At 43.6% G+C, this 19,059-nt stretch overlaps 1 protein-coding gene across 3 annotated transcripts in view; it reads left to right on the top strand.

Annotated features, from left to right (window-relative positions):
* Positions 1 to 9,526: 9,526 nt before the first annotated feature.
* Positions 9,527 to 19,059, top strand: part of kctd10 (potassium channel tetramerization domain containing 10) — a 28,738-nt gene continuing 19,205 nt past the window's right edge. For 2 of the 3 annotated variants that reach the window (XM_068006065.1, XM_068006064.1), the window contains exons 1-3: positions 9,527 to 9,565; positions 14,158 to 14,371; positions 18,875 to 19,044. In XM_068006065.1, the coding sequence (XP_067862166.1) occupies positions 9,563 to 9,565; positions 14,158 to 14,371; positions 18,875 to 19,044 (387 nt within the window). In that variant the 5' untranslated portion in view covers positions 9,527 to 9,562. Of the gene's footprint in view, positions 9,566 to 11,057; positions 11,116 to 14,157; positions 14,372 to 18,874; positions 19,045 to 19,059 lie in introns of those variants that run through there. The other variant, XM_068006066.1, reaches the window with a different exon arrangement.

Raw genomic sequence — 19,059 nt, 5'->3', positions numbered from 1 at the left:
TTTCTAGCAACACACGTAAACAAAAATTAAGGTTATTTTTAAATGAGGACTGAGGGGCATGTAGTGTTACTGAATCTCACAGTTTTTTTTTGAGACTGAGTGATAAAACAAACAGAACAAAAGAGCAATGCGGGAGGTCGTGAGATCCCTATGGGGCTGCTAATATATCCGGGGTGTTGGTGAGTCTGTATATGGCAGTCACTGAAGAATTTAACACTTACTAATACTACTAACACTGGGAGCTTGGGCACCAAGGTACCCGGGAGTGACTAACATTCACTCTATCCTGCAGCACCTTAACCTTCATAATGAGGAGACTGCCGCATGGATTGAATCTTGAAGCAAGAGCTATTTTAGGAGCATCTAGCGAGAACAAAATCAGATAAAAACTCGGTGAAGAACTATTGTCTCTACTGGGTTATGGTACAATATTGCACGAGAGGGAGCTCAAAAGTTCTAGAAATCAGACCAGAAACCCAATTGAAGATGGAACCGAGTGATGCGTTCCTTTCAACTCTGGGATCTAAATCCAATACAGATGCAGTAGAAGTCACTTCTGTTGCTGGTTATAAGGGTCCCCTGTGAAATGAATTTGTGCCGTCTCAATCTAATTCCTATTGGGCATGACCCCATGGCACTAGACTCGGCACTAAATTGGGAATGGTCACTCAGAAACTCAAAGAGTGCTTAATGTAGGAGATTGAAAGATGTCACAGTGCTACAGTGGGGGCCTTCTTCTGGTGCTGAGACTCAGTTTTATTCCTGATCCAACCATGCCTGACAGTGCTTGATGCTGACACCAGATGCCTGACATCGAAACTGTCCCATCTCCCAATATCCCTCACTTTGATGAGCACAAAGCCCACCGAAAGAAACCAACTGATCTGTAAATTGGGAGAGATGTCACATTCTGACAGTTGGGGGAAAACTGCTCAATTCCTGCAGTGAGATCAAGATTTGCTAACAGTGCTCTGGAGACCTAGTATTACAAACAACTTGAATTGTCTGCAGTTGTTGACAGCTAAATAGTTCTTCTAGAAAAGTGACTATAGTATTTGATTTTGTTTCATTTAACACTCATAACAAACAAGACGGATAGTCCATAACCTCGTTGACAGATTAAGGTGGTGCAGGAGGGCGTATGAGTAAGTGAAGGGACACCTGAATCAGAAGGCCAACTAAAAGGTCATACAGGAACCTAAAGAGGACAAACCTCTTGATTGCTTCTTAGACACTGCACACCTGCTACCCGATACCCAATGTAAGTGAGATGTACAGTTCTCAGTGTTGTTGTCTTGGATGCATCCGAAAGGGGTGGAATTGGCTTTAGAAGCTATTTTCTCATTATATGGTTTTCCTCCTCAGAACCCATCATACAGTATACCCTTAAGGTACTGCCTGTCAGAATTACAATCGGCCCTCATTGTAACACTCTGAGATGGTGTACCATGCGTTGTATATGGAATGGCTCCGTCATGAAAGAAGATATGGACAATACGGTTTGCATAACACCATTTGAAAAAGTATTTTTAATTGGTTTAAAGGTTTTCAACATAATAAATTATCAATGAAGTTAGGAGTAGGAAGGAATGTCAGGCAGCCTTTCTTCACCTAAAGGACAAAAGTATTTTTGATTAACCAACCCCCCCCTAGCCACCTTGCCCTTGTATCTCTTAATCTTCGCTCCATCCAGTAACAATCACCAGACCATAATACTGTCTGGCTCACTGCTCTCCCCTGATAACTTACTCCACAAATCTGTTGAGTGAAAGCATTATATCTGCCTTCGTACTCCTAACTTCTTATTTTTCAACTTGTGCCCCTTGGTTTTTGAACCTTTTACCATAATGAACATTCTTGACTGGATCAATTTTGTTAATTATTTATTTCTAGATTGAAACCGTGTTCCCAACTTTTTTCCGCAGGTGAGATTGTGAATTCTATCTTGTCATAGTCACATTCTGCCATAGTGATGTCACTCATTGTCTAGTTCACTTTGCACACTGTGAATGAAGAACAGGGAGACATTCATATAATTATTAAATACCAGCAGAAAGAAAAATAGAACTTGCTGGTAGTCATTTTGGCTACAGACAGTATGAGCTCACAGCCTATGGTGCAGGCCAACACTATACTTTTGGCATTGCCGGTTTTAGAGAGGGTGCAGAAGAGATTTACTAGAATGGTACCTGGGATAAGGGACTTCAGTTATGTGGAGAGACTGGAGAAGCTGGGGTTGTTCTCCTTAGCACAGAGAAGGTTAAGAGGAGATTTGATAGAGGTGTTCAAAATCATGAACGGTTTTGATAGAGTAGATAAGGAGAAACTGTTTCCAGTGGCAGAAGAGTCAGTAACCAGTGGACACAGATTTAAGGTGATTGGCAAAAGAATCAGAGGCGACATGAGGAAACATTTTTTTACGCGAGCTGTTGTGATCTGGAATGCACTACCTGAAAGGGTGGTGGAAGCAGATTCAATAGTAACTTTCAAAAGGGAATTGGATAAATATTTAAGGGAAAACATTTCCAGGGCTATGGGGAAAAGAGCAGGGGAGTGGGGCTAATTGGATAGCTTGTTCAAAGAGCCGGCACAGGCTTGATGGCTAAACGGCCTCCTTCTGTGCTGTGTTATGCTATGATATTATGATGTGGAAGTTCTCTCCCGACAACAACCTTTGAATAACTGTGCACACTGCCACTGTGCTCTGGATCCCCCCTCACAGTGCAAACAAGGTGAAGTCAGAGCAGCGGCCATCTTAAAACACTGCGCTACTCCCCTCCAGTGCAAGCCTTTCCACAAATATAAGCACGCCATCGCAGAGCTACGTTTTACAGACTCAGTGAGGTTGGGGAGCACCAGTCCCCTGCCACACTGATTGCCAGTTCTCTTTATTTGAAGCAGCTGTCAGTGTAAGATGGCTGTTAGACACATTTATAGAGATGATGGATGTGAAAAATGCTGATCTCGGGTGGGGAGAAAAGGATAAGGAATTTCAAGAACAGAACATAGGATCGATGTGATGTTTATTTTGTGATGGTGGGAAAGTTGGGGGGTGGGGGAAAATTAAGATTTTGCATCCAAGTCTTTCAAATGAAATCTTCATAGCAGATTTTTTTTTAAAAGAGGCAGTGCCTTTATTGTTAGCAAACGAGGATAGTCTGTGTTCATCATATCAGTGATACATGTGGACAATAGCTTGCAGAGTTTGCCAAACGGAAAATAGGTTTCCCCCATGAAACGTGACACCTTGTTCATCAGCCACCTGTCTTCACCAGCTGACAACGGTGTGAGTGGTGTCGCTTTAAGAATACTGCGAGCAATGGCTAGCCCATGGATGATGGGGTTTTTTCTCACAACAAAGAACCTCACTGAGATATTCCTGAAACCAGATAATAATATTGTGTTTGAAAAAGATCATATAGTTTATATATAATCTCAAATTAAAGTGGCACTGTTTTCATGGAGACGTGTTTGACCAATTGGTTTAGGCAAAGGGAAGCCATGAGCACTTTGCATCACTCCTAAGTGACATAATGACACATTTTGACACAATTTAATCACCGTGTCATGGGTTTGTGAACAAACATAAATGTTTGCCAGATATTTTTTCATGATGAAGGTGCCCCTTTAAATAAAAGTGACATTAATATTGTTATACTTTTCATTGCCAAGTAATGATAGAGTAATGGAGTCGTACGGCAGCTTTGACTTTGTACCCTTTGTTATATTGGACAGTTAGCCCTGTAATGGTTTACTCCAGAGCACAATCTACCATTAGAAATCCCTACATCCTGGTTCATGAATTTACTCTTTCCCCGTTTTGTGTCAACGCTCATGTTAAAAAGTGCCTTAATCTTGTCCACGTGTCTCCTGGCGACAAGCATCCCAGTGGATGACTCACCAACGTCATTCACTCCCCCACGTGTCATTGACTTCTAAGAGTCCGTGGTCAATAACTGTGTAAACAATGCTTGAGCTTGGGATGAGGTTGGCGCGAGCCTGGGCCTTTCAGTATAAACTCCGTACAGTAAAAGGTTTGTAGATTGACATATTCTACAAATTTTTTTTTTTCCTTCCCATATCCTTCCATTTTTCTCCCATTGCAGGGGGATCATCATCTCACATCCTCCTCCAAACTGGAAAGTGGGACACCCTCATCGACCAGCGTCAATGCAGCTCTGTGATCAGCCAGCAGGAGGCAGAATTCAAACTGGGCAAGAGTGATTGTATCTGTGTGGGAGTTTTTAAAACTTTCTCTTCGCCTCTTCCTTCCTTCCCTCTTCTCCCTTCTTCTCCTGCCTCCCACAGGATGGAGAACCTTCCTTCCTCACATCTCTCCATCCAGGGAGCTGTTTGGGAACCCAATAAACTCTCCCAACAGAAGCAACCAAGTTGAACTTAGAGTTTGCACCTTGTTGCTTTCCTTTACTTCCAGTTTCCCCCCCCCACCCTCCTGAAGCTACTGACTTTTGTTGGGTTACAATTCCACAGGCACTGTTAGCCCGCCCTCCCCATCTTACCCAAGGAGACGGTGACTGTTGGCAGGCCCTTGATCATCAGATTTGAGCCTGATGATCCATCCACACATACTTTCCTGGATTACTAGATGGTAATCAGGAATGAAGCCCGTGGCTCATCTTTTTTGCCCCCTTCCCGGCCCTGGACTATGGTCAACTGTAGCACTTCGACCTTTGAGATCAGCCAACTGCGTCCAGACCAGGGACTGAATGTGAGGCCTTCTGTACTGTTTGGCTCAGTGCTCTACTGAGCCGGGCAGCTATGAATCAGGGGAACATGACCTTCTGGTTCAAAGCTAAGCTCTCCCCACCATTAACTACTGGGACACCCACTGGGCCAAGAGGTCCTACCTGCTCCCTACGTCTCCCCAATTTTGACAGTAAGATTCTCACTGGAAGCTGTATTGGACCAGTGGCCACTCGATAATATACGAACTGGATTGAACGCAAATGGTTTCTGTTCATCTAAGGAAATAAGTAGGAGTGTTCTCTGGTGTTCAGAGTTGCCTTACAGCATCTGTTCAGGAGTGGAAGCTGTGAATGATTTCCTAATCTCTTAAAGGGTGACAGCACAACAGAACTGACAGACAATTAGAATCCATTGCTTCTACATGGAGCATCCTGTATTTTCCATTTTTCTCTAAACCGAAAAAGCTTTTAAACTAAAGCATAGGAAAATATTCAACCATAGTATATAAATTTTGCCTAATCAAGGATTAGTTATAATATTCAAACCCTCATTTGATTGTTTTATGATCACCTTGTGAAAATTTTTGTCATATGTTGCTTAGGAAATAATCCTACGTTATTTTATCATGCTATTGGCCAAATATGAACATAACAGCTGTTAAAAATTGTATAATTGTTGATACTGTACTTCACGGAGTCTGCAACGTTTCTGTCATTGCAATATTTTGTTGACTCTGTTAATGGGAAATAAAACATATATTTGTGCAACAATATCCTCCGTATTTCAATAGGCACTAACTAACATCGTGAACTTTGAACTGAGCTGCTCACTGCCATTCTCAGACTGAAAAACATTACAGTCCCCAAGTTAGACCAGTATCCTTAAAATCTTTTCCCCACAAATTCATGAGTTTCTTCAAATTCTTTTCTTGTGCTTTCTGAGGCTTTAAGCTTACTGATTCGGCTCTTAGTCATCACTAGATTATACACAAAATGATTTGGGCAAAGCTGTGCTAATTAAAATCTTGGTGGCTTTACCCTAGCCGTAGTGTTCTGAGATTTCAGCAGGTGTGTCTCTTACCAATTTCAGGACCATACATTGGTACTAGTCACAAAGTACCAAGGTAATCAAAATACTCTTAAAGGCTAATGGAATGTTAGCCTTTATCTCAAGGGGGTGGAAGTTGTGCAACAGTTGTATAAAGCTCTGGTTAGATCACATCTGGAGTACTGCGTTCAGTTCTGGGCATTGCATCTCAGGAAGGATATACTGGAGGGGGTGCAGTGCAGATTCACCAGAATGATATCAGGACTAAAAGGGTTAAATTAAGAGGACAGGTTGCATAGACTAGTCTTGTATTCCCTTGAGTATCGGAGATTAAGGGGATATGGAACCAAGCTGGGTAAATGGAGTTAAGATACAAATCAGCCATGATCTAATTGAATGGTAGGACAGGCTCCAGGGGCTGAATGGCCTACTCCTGTTCCTATGTACTAGTCAATACAATAAAGGCTGCTGGAATACCATCAGTAACTGCCTGCTCAAAATTGAATGATTAATACCTAACCAAAGCTATCTAATTGGTTTTTTGAGCAAGGTCAGGTGTTAACCATTCAATTGGAGGTCAGATTCAGCCCATGATGACGATAGACTAACTACAGTTGCCCTCAGCTAGCCAAGGCGGAGGTGAGCCAGAGTTCCAGTTCCTGCTCACAGTCCTTTCACCCCTTCTGGAAACTTCCGTGTTTACAGACATCAGATAAGAAGAGGATCAGTCTCAGCTGTGATGTTCCCCACAGTTAAGTGGCCTGCGGACGCTCAATGTCTCTGCTCATGCATGAAGTACGGTCACTCGGATGACTGGTGTCTATTGTAACAATACGAGGCAGCACCTTCAGGAGCAGAGGAGAATTAAGAAGGAGAAATTGGAAAAAAAACAATTAGAAACAGAGAAAGGAAAAAAAAAAGTTAGTCCACTCAGGGAGTACAGGGAAAGGAAGAGAAACTTCACCAACTCTTCATTCAGTGTTCTCCAGCACCTCTCCAGTACTCCACCCAAACAGCAATCCTCCATATGTGAATTTAGACAGCATCAGCAAATTAGTCGGCCTAGTTGGCATCAAAGCTCAAGCCCAGGCCGAATCCTTTCCTCATTAAAAGTCCTCGGCCCTGAACTTCCACGTTTGGGCACAAATTGCTCCCGAAAATTGCGCTGGCTGGGTTTATATTGCGAGTTTCTGCTAAAATGCATTAACATAATCACAGATGTAAAATCTTCCGTGAACCAGCGCAATCTGGCAGCTTAACAGAGTGTAATCGCTCATTTTGTTTTGGCATTTTAAAATATTTACTGATGTATTTAAGAATGGTAATTTCAGTTTTATTAATACAGCTGAAAATGGGTTTATCACAAACAATAAGCATTTTTAATTAGTGTGTCAAGTCCTTTACCTGTGAGTAACTTGATTTTAAATCACTGAAAATGACTTTTATAAAAAACTGAAGCACTTACTACTTTCATCGGTACACACTAGTCAGTTTCTTAGTAAATTAAATACTTTTTAATATTTAAAAACATTTAAAACGTGCCTGTGCGCCTAAGAAAATGAGCTCAATTTGAAGACCCTTCTCGAACAGGCACAATTGGCAGAAACTCACCATCGTCATTATTTCAATCGGGGGCGTGGCCGATTTCAACGCAATCATTTTTGAGCCAGCGCAAAAGATGGCGGAAATTCGAATTACGTTGAACGGAATTTATGCGTACATCGAAATTCCTCGATCTTTTGCGTTGACGCGGCCGGATTGCGCTGAAAAACTCAGCGGAAACTCTACCCCCATATGTGCACACTTTACAACAGGAGTCATTGGACATGTGATCGGGAGTCATAACACTCTACGAATGTCAGAGACACGCAGTCATCTCCCCGGAGTTTGTTATTTTTTTCTATGATCCTGACCAAATATGAATTATCGTTTACCAGAAGATCAAAGGCAGGCAACAGCAGGACTAGCTAACTGTTTGAGACCTTGGCGAGATTGATTTGTGCTTCGTCAACGCCTGTCAGTCGATAAAAGTCTTTTGTTGTCATTTCTTTTCTTTCCAGACTTTTTTTTTAAATTGAGAAACCAAGGTGAGGAGCCAATGGCCATAGTGCAGAACACCAGCAAGAGTTCCAGCAGGGAGTCACTGGACAACAATCCTGATTTTTCCTCTCCCTAGCCCAGAGGTACTGAGTCTGAATTTATCTATTGTCCATTCATGAAGGGCAGAACAGGGGGAGGTGGTGGGTAGCCGGAGGCCAGAGGATTCAGGCATCCCTTTAGGAGTGGTTTAAGAGGCAGCCCAAAGCCTTTCACACATTGAATGCCCTGAACTAAAATCATAAGATTTCTGATTCACGTTCAAAACAATATTATGCGGATGTCATCAAATGACAAGATGACATTATCACTTTGCCAATCATATAAACGGTTCTACCTGCGTTTTTCATACTTAGCAAAACTCAGTGCCCCATCATGAAGAAAAACAACTATAAAAGGACGTGTTTGTTCATCCTTACCATCCAGCTGCTCTTTGTCTGTACCTCTGCTCTGGCACATTAAGCAACACCATGTAATTAGATCCAAACCTCAGAAGGGCAGAGAGTCGAGTGGATTTATCTTCTCAAGTTAGCCGTGAAGTCCAAACTGACACTGTTCAAATTAGTATTTGTTTCTAATTCTTCTAATGACCATAATACAGAGCTGGACAAATCTTAGGTATGAGATCTTCAGCCAGAATCTCTGCATAAACCATTGCCTCATCCAAAAACATAAACACAGTTAAGTGGCTAATATGGTTTCCCCAAATTGTCTCAAATTGAAAATTCTTATCTTTGTGTGTAAATCCTTCCACGGCCTCACTCCTTCTATCTTTGTAACTTCCTCCAACACCAACTTGCATTTATGTTGCGTTTTTAACATAGGCTAAGGCGCTTCACAGAAGCTTTATCAAACAAAATTTGACACCGAGCCCCATAGATATTAGGACAGGTAACCAAAAGCTATGTCAAGAATTAAAGGTGGAGAAAGAGATAGAGAGGCAGAGAGGTTTAGGGAGGGAATTCCAGAACTTAGGCCCTGGGCAGCTGAAAGCACAGTTGTCAATGATGGGGCGAAGGAAGTAGGGTATACGCAAGAGACAAAAATTGAAGGAGCGCAGAGGTCTCGGAGAGTTGTAGGGCTGGAGGAGGTTACAGAGATAGGGAGGGGCAATGCCCTGAAGGGATCTGAACCCAAGGATGAGAATTTTAAATTCAAGTCATTGCTGAACCGGGAGCCAACGTAGGTCAGTGAGCACAGGGGTGACAGGCAAATGGGACTTGCTGCGAGTTCGGATACGGGCAGCAGAGTTTTGGATGAGCTGAAATTTATGGAGGGTGGGAGGCCTACCAAGAAAGCACTGGAATAGTCGTACAACACCCAGCTCCCCCCCCCAAACTCTCCAACTCTGCCTCTGAATTTTAAAACCAAAATAATTGAGACTCTTTCAGAGAGACGTTCTTCTACAGCAAGTAACAACCGGAAGGGAACAAAAACGGAAAATGCTGGAAACACTCAGCAAGTCAGGCAGCATCTGTGGAGAAAGAAGCAAAGTTAACGTTTCAGGTCGATGACCTTTCATCAGAACAAGAAACAACCAGAAGGGAGTAGTTTTGGTGCTGCACAGCGCGGGGCGGAAGCGATGGATTGGCATGTGACACAGTGCGGGGCAGAAAAGCTGGCTTCCTAGTGATACAAAGCGGGGCGGAAGTGGGCTGGAGTAAACGGAAGCGCGTCGGGGCAAATCAGGAGGAGCTGTGCGGCGGGGTTGATGGTGAGACGGAAACTTGTAGAAGTTTGTTTGTTTTTTAATCCGTTTTATTTAAGTTCGCGATTTGTTTCCTCCGGTTTAGAGAGGGTTCGCGGCCCCGCTTTCTTTTAAAAAAAAATCCGATAGCAACAAATTGTTTTGAGAGTTTGAGCGAGGGTCGGGGGTGGGGGGGAGGAGGCACCAGGGCCACAGGGCCACAGTCACTGCGGCAACAGCTGGAGGAAAGAAAGGCCCGGTAACGCTCGGGGCTTTCACCTTCACTCCTCACTACATGCCGTGTGTTAGTCTTAAATATTTTATTCTAATGGGAAATTTTTCTTATAGAAACCCAGTTCAGGTCATCATCAAACATATCCTTAATACACAACTGTCAACCCATATATATGTGTGTGTGTGTATAAAATATTTAATGTGTATATAATTAATGTATACATATTTCATGTGTATATACAATAGTGAATATATATATAATAGTGTATATTGTATGTTTAATGTGTGTATATATAATGTGTATATATAATAGTGTGTGTATATATAATGTGTATATATAATAGTGTATGTATGTTTAATGTGTATATATAATAGTGTATGTATGTTTAATGTGTATATATAATAGTGTATGTATGTTTAATGTGTGTATATATAATAGTGTATGTATGTTTAATGTGTGTATATATAATAGTGTATGTATGTTTAATGTGTGTATATATAATAGTGTATGTATGTTTAATGTGTATATATAATAGTGTATGTATGTTTAATGTGTGTATATATAATAGTGTATGTATGTTTAATGTGTGTATATATAATGGTATATATGGTGTATGTATGTTTAATGTGTGTGTATATAATGGTATATATGGTGTGTGTATGTTTAATGTGTGTGTATATAATGGTATATATGGTGTGTGTATGTTTAATGTGTGTATATATAATGGTATATATGGTGTGTGTATGTTTAATGTGTGTGTATATAATGGTATATATGGTGTGTGTATGTTTAATGTGTGTATATATAATAGTATATATGGTGTGTGTATGTTTAATGTGTGTGTATATATAATAGAATATATGGTGTGTGTATGTTTAATGGTATATATGGTGTGTGTATATATAATGTGTGTATGTTTAATGGTATATATGGTGTGTGTATATATAATAGTATGTATGGTGTGTGTATATATAATAGTATATATGGTGTGTGTATATATATTAATTTTTGGAAGCGTAAGTCTGATTGCTATTCCATTTAAACAAATGGAACTGTGTTTATTTTTAAGAGTGAGATTGTCAAAGTGGATTAATGTTTAAACCCAAATAAGTAAAATTCTTGCACTTATTCAGCGCCCGATCGTGTAGTTGAAACAACTCAAACAGCTTCACAGTGAATTACTTTTTTTTTAAATGCACTGACTTGTGTCCTGTAGTGTTCTGATTTTAAAATTAAGCGAGGCTTGCTTAGATGAGCGAAGCTTGACAGATTTTACAAAGAGAGCGTGACAGGATTTGTGCCTGGGCTGATCTATGTCAAATGAAATTCAGCACAGTTAAATGTAAGTTGCTGTATATATTGCAAGTAAAAATAATTTGCATATGTACTCCCGTGAGTGGGTTAGAACTTGACAAGCAGGAAGTTGGAAGTGTTAGTTGATTTAAATATGATGTGGAGATGCCGGTGATGGACTGGGGTTGACAATTGTAAACAATTTTACAACACCAAGTTATAGTCCAGCAATTTTATTTTAAATTCACAAGCTTTCGGAGGCTTCCTCCTTCGTCAGGTGAACGATGTGAAATGAAATCCTCGAGGATTTCATTTCACATCGTTCACCTGACGAAGGGGGAAGCCTCCGAAAGCTTGTGAATTTAAAATAAAATTGCTGGACTATAACTTGGTGTTGTAAAATTGTTTACAATTGATTAAATAGTGTGAGTAGTAATAAATACAGCAAATAGGACATGGGAGAGGAGATTGGTTACAGAATTCAGACCTACCAAGTGTTACTCATTTACAGACAATGTTACTCACACATGTAATGTATTAACAGCCTTGCGTATAGTCCACACTTGGTGTAAACGTCACACTTCCTGTTATATTTTCCTTGCCACACTTTGTTAATAACATGCTTATTATGTAATAGGATGCTCTTTGACTCTCCATGAGTAACACCAAGGGAGATTTATTAGGCTTGCTCTCATACGAGCTCATTTTGGTGCATTTTGCCAAAAAGTAGTATTTTCTGGGAGTGTGGACCAGGAAGGCATGAAAATCAACAGAGGGTTCGCTGTGCTGCAGCAAAGTTGTTGGACCAGCAGTGCCTGCTCCATTCCTGCTTGCTGTTTGGTTCATGATTTCAGTTGCAGTGATGCATTGGGCAGATTGGGAGAAAGAAGAACAGGAGGGAGACTTATCAGCGGGCTGCTTTTAAGCATCCGCTGCTACAGAACAGTATCGATGGATGCCTGAGAGCAGGTTACTTAGCTTCAGTTATTCCCTGGCCTGAAGTGACTAGAAGGACAATGTGGTGGGGAGGAGAGGAGGAATTCATGTCAAAGGTGGAAAGGGAAACATGTGTTCTGGTGAAGGATTTTTAGCAGCATCCGATCCAGTCTTTGTGGTGGGAAATCTAGGTGAAGGGCCAATGTTTATGGTGCAAGAAACCACCAAAGTTAAGAAAGAAAGGATGTGAATTTATATAACACCTTTCACATCCTCAAAGTCCCAAAATGCTTCACAGCCAACAAATTACTTTTGAAGTGTAGTAATGTAGGCAAACTCAGCAGCAAATTCACACACAGCAAGATCCCACAAAAAGCAAATGAGATAAGTAACTAGTTAATTTTTTTTCCGGTGTTGTTAATTAAGGGAAGAATTTTGTCCAGGAAATTGGGAGATTTGCTCTGCTTTTCAGATAGTGCTATCTAGGGCTGAGGGGTTTGGTTTCTAGGGCTGGGGATTGTGTTAGAGGGCTCGGGTGATTAATATCTGGGGAGAGGGATTGCGTTGGAGGGCTCCTGCTTAGAAGTACTAGTTTGGTGGATGTGACAGAAAGAACAAACTTGCTTTTATATAGCACCATTCACGACCTCAGGATGTCTCAAAGCACTGTGATAGGTTGCCATGCAGACGCTATTATTTATTTAGAATAGAAAACTAATGTCTGTGGTAGGTTGGTGTGAGTCTGCTGCTTCTTGAAGTCGCCCTGTTTTCTATTGTGCTGTGACTTCCTGAACTAAGTTTCAAAAAAAAACTTGGCCCCCATTAACTTGATTACTCACAACATCCTGTGAAGCCAACTTGCCTCCCATACAGTGGGGCTCGCACAGAGATTGTAAGAGAGTTAAGCATTTTATAAAGTTCTGCACAGAGTAGTAGAGGTAGAGAGGAGACAGTATTTTTAAGCACCTGGGATCTGTGCTGCCTCTATTCCACTCACCAAATTTTAGACCTTGTGTCCGAACAGGGGCTGATTTGGATTTGGAACAGTTGAGAAGTTAGGAGTTTGGCACGTTTGGTTTACAAGCTGGTGTAGTTCTTACCCGTAGATTTAAAATCTGGTGCCCTTTTTGTACACTAATCTTGATGTGGAATAAGATATCATTATCGGAATCTCTCACTTATTTAGAAGGGATGGGGATGGTGTTTTTAAATAGGTTTCATTAGATTAGTGACTGTGGTGGTCACATCAGTGTTTAGAGGTGAGGCGAGAAGGTGGATTACTGTGGAGCAGAAATATAAACAGAAAATGCTGGAAATACAGGTGTGTCAGCATCTGAACCTGTTTCAGGAAGAATGGCCAAACCAGGCTTACTCATCATCGATCAGTTCGAAAATGTTACATTTGATAGTTGAGAGGAATATTTTATTGACCCCCATCTCTGATGCATCATTTCCATTGCCCTTCCATATGGGAAAAACAATCTCAACCATCCACATCGATAACTAGGCAAGGCTGAGAGTGAGTACGGACCATCCCACACCTCCACACCTGGGGTTGAAACGCATCGAGTATTTCTCGGGTCGCTCTGATTGTTTTCGATGATGATTGTGGTTCTCGTTCATCGAACCTCCGAAGTACCCCCCCGATTTGCAGACCCTGTAGCAGATCACAAGAGCCAGATGTGTCGTGCTGGACTGTAAAGGAGTTAGTGCACATTGTGCTATACTTGCGCGTTCCTCCAATTCTGGCCTCTTGTGCATCGCCCACTCCCTTCGCCCCGCCGTTGGTGGCCATGCCATCAGCCGTCTAGGCCCTAAGCTCTGGAATTCCCTCCCTAAACCTCTCCGCCTCTCCTCCTTTTAAGATGCTCCGTAAAACCTATCTCTTTGACCTAGCTTTTGGTCACCTGTCCTAATGTGTTTGGTGTGTCTGATTATGCTCTTGTGAAGTGCCTTGGGATATTCTTGCTACCTTAAAGGCACTGTATAAATGCAAGTTGTTGTTAAATGCTACTTCTGCTCAAACCTGTTCTGACCAGGGCCCTCATTCTCCCAGTTACCTTGTATGAAATATTCCTTTCGTGGTAGGACGGTTGAGGGGAGTAGTGACTGTGGGTGCAGGCCTTCTTAACCAAACCATGCTGTCTCCACACAGGAAGAGAGAATGTCAGGAGAAAGTGCGGTGAGTTCAGTGCCCGCAGCGTCGACCCGCACCACCTCCTTCAAAGGGGCGAGCCCGAGCTCCAAGTATGTCAAACTAAATGTGGGCGGCGCTCTCTACTACACAACCATGCAGACCCTGACCAAACAGGACACCATGCTCAAGGCCATGTTCAGTGGCAGGATGGAGGTGCTGACAGATAGTGAAGGTAAATTGAGCGCTCTGTTTAACCGCTCCGCTACACTACCCTAACCGCCAACCGAGTTACGCTGGCACTTGGGCGTCATCCTTGGTATCCAGGCACGGAGAAAGACTGAACAGCCTGGGGCTCTTATCTCTAGAAAAAGTGACCCAATAGAGATTTTTAAAATTATGAAGGGGTTTGATAGGGTGGACATTGAGAAGATGTTTCCACTTTTGGGGGGGGCGGGGGGGAGTCCAAAACTAGGGGCCATAAATATAAGATAGTCACTAACAAATCGAATAAGGAATTCAGGAGAAAATTCTTTACTCAGAGAGTGATGAGAATGTGGAACTCGCTACCACAAGGAGTGGTTGAGGCGAATAGCACAGATGCATTTAAGGGGAAGCTAGATAAACACATGAGGGAGAAAGAAATAGAAGGATACGTTGATATGGGTAGATGAAGAAAATAGAGTGGGAGGAGGCTTGGGTGGATCATAAACACCGGCATAGACCTGTTGGGCCGAATGGCCTGTTTCTGTGCTGTAAAATTCTAAGTAATTCTATGCAAAAGTAGCTAATTTCTGCTTGGATCTATGACAGTATACTGCAAAGGGACCATTTTTGTTTTGGTGCCAGAAATTGGAACATAGCGACAGGAGTAGGCCGTTCAGCCCCTCGAGCCCATTCTGTCATTCAATTAGATCATGCCTGATCTACTACATGGACAACAGCCAGCCAGAAGGTATTGTACCACCTGGTTGCAGTCCTATCGGATATCGCACTTCTGACAGAAGCAGTATGTCACTGTTCTTTTGTAAATGCAAACAGCCCATAACTCAGTTTAGTCGGTGTATAGCAGATGTGGAGCTTTCTCACGGGTGAAATGTCGCCACGGCAACATTCCAAATTTTAAAAAACAAATTGGCATCACAAAAGCCACAACTTTAAAAAGAAATCCCCAAATAGATTTCCCCTGCATAGCTGCCAAAAATTGTGATGTTGCAATGTCCCATATGGTGTTCTATTTCTTTCTAGATGTTTGCACTAAGCTGACTGACTCTAAGTAGGGTTGCCACATGCATTGTTCATCTTAAGTATTATTCAAATCTGCTAATGTTATTTAATAAAAAAATAAGATGGAGCGCGAGAGGGGGGGGCCGAGAAAAGATGGAGCGCAAGAGAGGGGGGCCGAGAAAGGAGGGAGCGTGAGAGGGGGGCCGAGAAAGGAGGGAGCGTGAGAGGGGGGGCCGAGGAAAGGAGGGAGCGCGGGGGGGGGGCGGGAAAGGAGGGAGCGCGAGGGGGGGGCCGAGAAAGGAGGGAGCACGAAAGGGGGGGCCGAGAAAGGAGGGAGCGCGAAAGGGGGGGCCGAGAAAGGAGGGAGCGCGAGAGGGGGGCCGAGAAAGGAGGGAGCGCGAGAGGGGGGGCCGAGAAAGGAGCGAGCGCGAAAGGGGGGGCCGAGAAAGGAGGGAGCGCGAAAGGGGGGGCCGAGAAAGGAGGGAGCGCGAGAGGGGGGGCCGAGAAAGGAGGGAGCGCGAAAGGGGGGGCCGAGAAAGGAGGGAGCGCGAGAGGGGGGGCCGAGAAAGGAGCGAGCGCGAAAGGGGGGGCCGAGAAAGGAGGGAGCGCGAAAGGGGGGGCCGAGAAAGGAGGGAGCGCGAGAGGGGGGGCCGAGAAAGGAGGGAGCGCGAAAGGGGGGGCCGAGAAAGGAGGGAGCGCGAGAGGGGGGGCCGAGAAAGGAGGGAGCGCGAGAGGGGGGGCCGAGAAAGGAGGGAGCGCGAAAGGGGGGGCCGAGAAAGGAGGGAGCGCGAGAGGGGGGGCCGAGAAAGGAGGGAGCGCGAGAGGGGGGGCCGAGAAAGGAGGGAGCGCGAGAGGGGGGGTGGGTGAGGAAGAGGGAGCGCGAGAGTGGGGGGTGAGGAAGAGGGAGCGCGAGAGTGGGGGGTGAGGAAGAGAGAGCGCGAGAGTGGGGGGTGAGGAAGAGAGAGCGCGAGAGTGCACAGAGAGGGAGTGAGAGAGGAGGAAGGATGAGTGAGAGAAAGGAGAAAGTGGGAGCATGGGGCGGGGGGGTCCTCTGGTCCAGGACTTGCTTCACTCTTGATATTTCATTTTTCATTTGTGACATAAATGGTCATATCAGGAGAATAAAGTAACCTTGTAGCAGTTGCTCGGTAATGATTTGGAATGGATGTCTTGCCTTATTTGTGCAGGGAATTTAAAGCCTGCAATCTCCCATTGCATTTCTGCAATAAATTCCTTGGATCCCAGCCCTGTGCGATTTACATAAACCACTTGGACTGGTTTCCTTGTTGCTGTTACTGAGATGACCAAATCTGAAGATCTGCTTGTTTAGAAAAATTGATTGAAAAAAACATCGATCCTTCTAAAAGGGACTGAATAGCTCACAGTAATCCAGTGAAGGTAGAATTGTAGCTGAGTGCCAGGGCGCTTCAAGGCAGTAATTGAATCGAGGATCATTGATGTTTTAAACCACTAAAGGAAAAAGAAAATGTGGGTCCGGTGGTTAAGGGATCTGGTTTTAATAAATTTGGGGAGCTCTCTCCCCAAAACTGATCTTGTGTTGCTGACTCCCGATTCGCACAGCTGACGGTACCTGAAAGCTAAACAATGTTGGATCTTATTTTTTTTAAGACTAGCTGACCAGAACATCTGACAAAAGGTCATCGACCTGAAAGGTTAACCCCAACTTCCTCTCTGCACGAACGCTGCCTGAGCAGCTGAGTGTTTCCACCGTTTTCTGATTTCATTCTAACAAGGCTGTCCTGACAACTCAGTGAAACAGTAAATGGTGCAAAGACTGGCCATGATAGCTTGACTAGTGCGTAGGAGTGTACTAGGGAGACCCACGGCGACAGCTGGCTTTACCAGATGGGCACATGAGAATAGTGCACAAAGACTGATCTCCCCAGACCTAGGGCTGCAGGGTTAAAGCAGCTTAAAAGAGCACAGACCGTGGGAAACAGCCAGTTTAATTTTGCTGAGAGACACTTGTGGTAAATGCCAGAAATTTAAATCCATGGTAAATTTTAAGTGAGTGGAAATAGTGATGGTAAAAAAAACAATAGGTCACAAAGGTAAAAAATGTGGATGCTAGAAATCTGAAATAAAAACAGAAAACGATGGAGACACTCAGCAGGTCAGGCAGCATGTGTGGAGAGAGAAACAGAGTTCACGTTTCAGTCGATGATCTTTCATCAGAACTGGGAGATGTTAGAGGTGAACAGCTTTTAAGCAAGTACAGAGCCAGAGAAAAAGGTTGGGAGAAGGAAGAAAGGGAAAGGTCTGAAGGGGAGGAGTGATTAAATGATGAAAGGGATGATGGTGCAAGGCAAGGAGAGGTGGGAATGGGACAATAAAGAAACAAAAGATGTGCCCTTTAATCTACTGTTGAATTATGATGGACTAATCCTCCTGCCAGATTAAGTGGACAACTTAAGATTTTTTTTATTGCATGCTTGCAATATTCCTGTTTTTCATTCTAATGAGGCTGCAAAATAAAATTGATCTCACATCATGAATCCCTGTTCAGTAGCTTGACTTTCCAATCTGCAGTGCCTCTACATTCCTCCTGGGGGCACTACTGAGTGCAGTCAACTCTAATGGGTCAGTATCGCCACCAGGAGGAACATTGGAGGTAATCCAGCTGTTTGCAAAATGCACATTGAGCTTATTTTGAGGGAAAAAGTGACAACTAAGATGGCAAACCATGTTGGAGCCAAGCTATGGACACAGGATGCAAATTTGTACCCATGGTTTCCCCATATACAGTTCTCAATATCAGGCATGTTGCCATGGAGAGCTGCTAAGCAGGGACCAGTGCTGCCCCAGTCGGGAGGGAGTGGCAATCTATGCAAGTTACCCGTGGCTAGTGTTGCATACCTTCCAATGACCTGTTTTGAGAGTGGCATTATAAGCAGGCTGCAGCTCTTCTGCAGGAAGAAAGCAAGTGGTACTGACAAAAAGAAACTGTAATGAGAGCTAAGATGAAAAGGTCTCCAGCTGAACTGAGCACGCAGCTCTTGAGGTAACTTGTCCAAATAACTGCAATGAAAATTCAACAAACCGGCTGTTTTTTGTGGAAACATTACAGTCTATTTAAAGGCCTGGAAAATAACTTCTTAAAAGCCAATCGCCTAGGACTTGTTTATTAGAAAGAGCACCGGCGCCAGGCCAAAACGCGAACCTTTCTCTTTCAGATCCTAACTGACCTGATGTGCAGTACCAACTTCTTCTGCTTTATTTCAGCATTCGCGCGTTTTCTTTTGATCAGCAAGTGGGCTGCTGTGTTCGGCACGTAACGTGGACCAAGGGTAGGCAGCTGGTGTGTCTGTTAACAAGGATCTAATGTGTAGGGATCTTCCAGTCCACCCCTCTCTTGCCTTCACAGATACAGAAGACTGCAAAAAATATTTTAGGGTATCTATATGGTGTGGTGGGGGTGGGGGGGGGGGGAGAGGAGGAAGAGAGTTTCAAAGAAAGTTGGGATAATAACCGAAATGTCTCCCGTTTGCAGGCTGGATCCTAATTGACCGCTGCGGCAAGCACTTTGGTGCAGTTCTGAACTATCTGCGTGATGGCGCCGTGCCCCTCCCGGAGACTAACCGTGAAATTGAGGAGCTGCTGGCCGAGGCCAAGTACTATTTGGTGCAGGGTCTGGTGGAGCAGTGCCAAGCCGCGATTCAGGTAAAACTGCCTTTA

The sequence above is a fragment of the Heptranchias perlo genome, chromosome 25 (genome assembly GCF_035084215.1).
Source record: "Heptranchias perlo isolate sHepPer1 chromosome 25, sHepPer1.hap1, whole genome shotgun sequence".
Lineage (NCBI taxonomy): Eukaryota > Metazoa > Chordata > Chondrichthyes > Hexanchiformes > Hexanchidae > Heptranchias > Heptranchias perlo.
The sequence above is the reverse complement of the archived record's forward strand: the minus strand, read 5'-3'. Positions and strand labels throughout refer to the sequence as shown.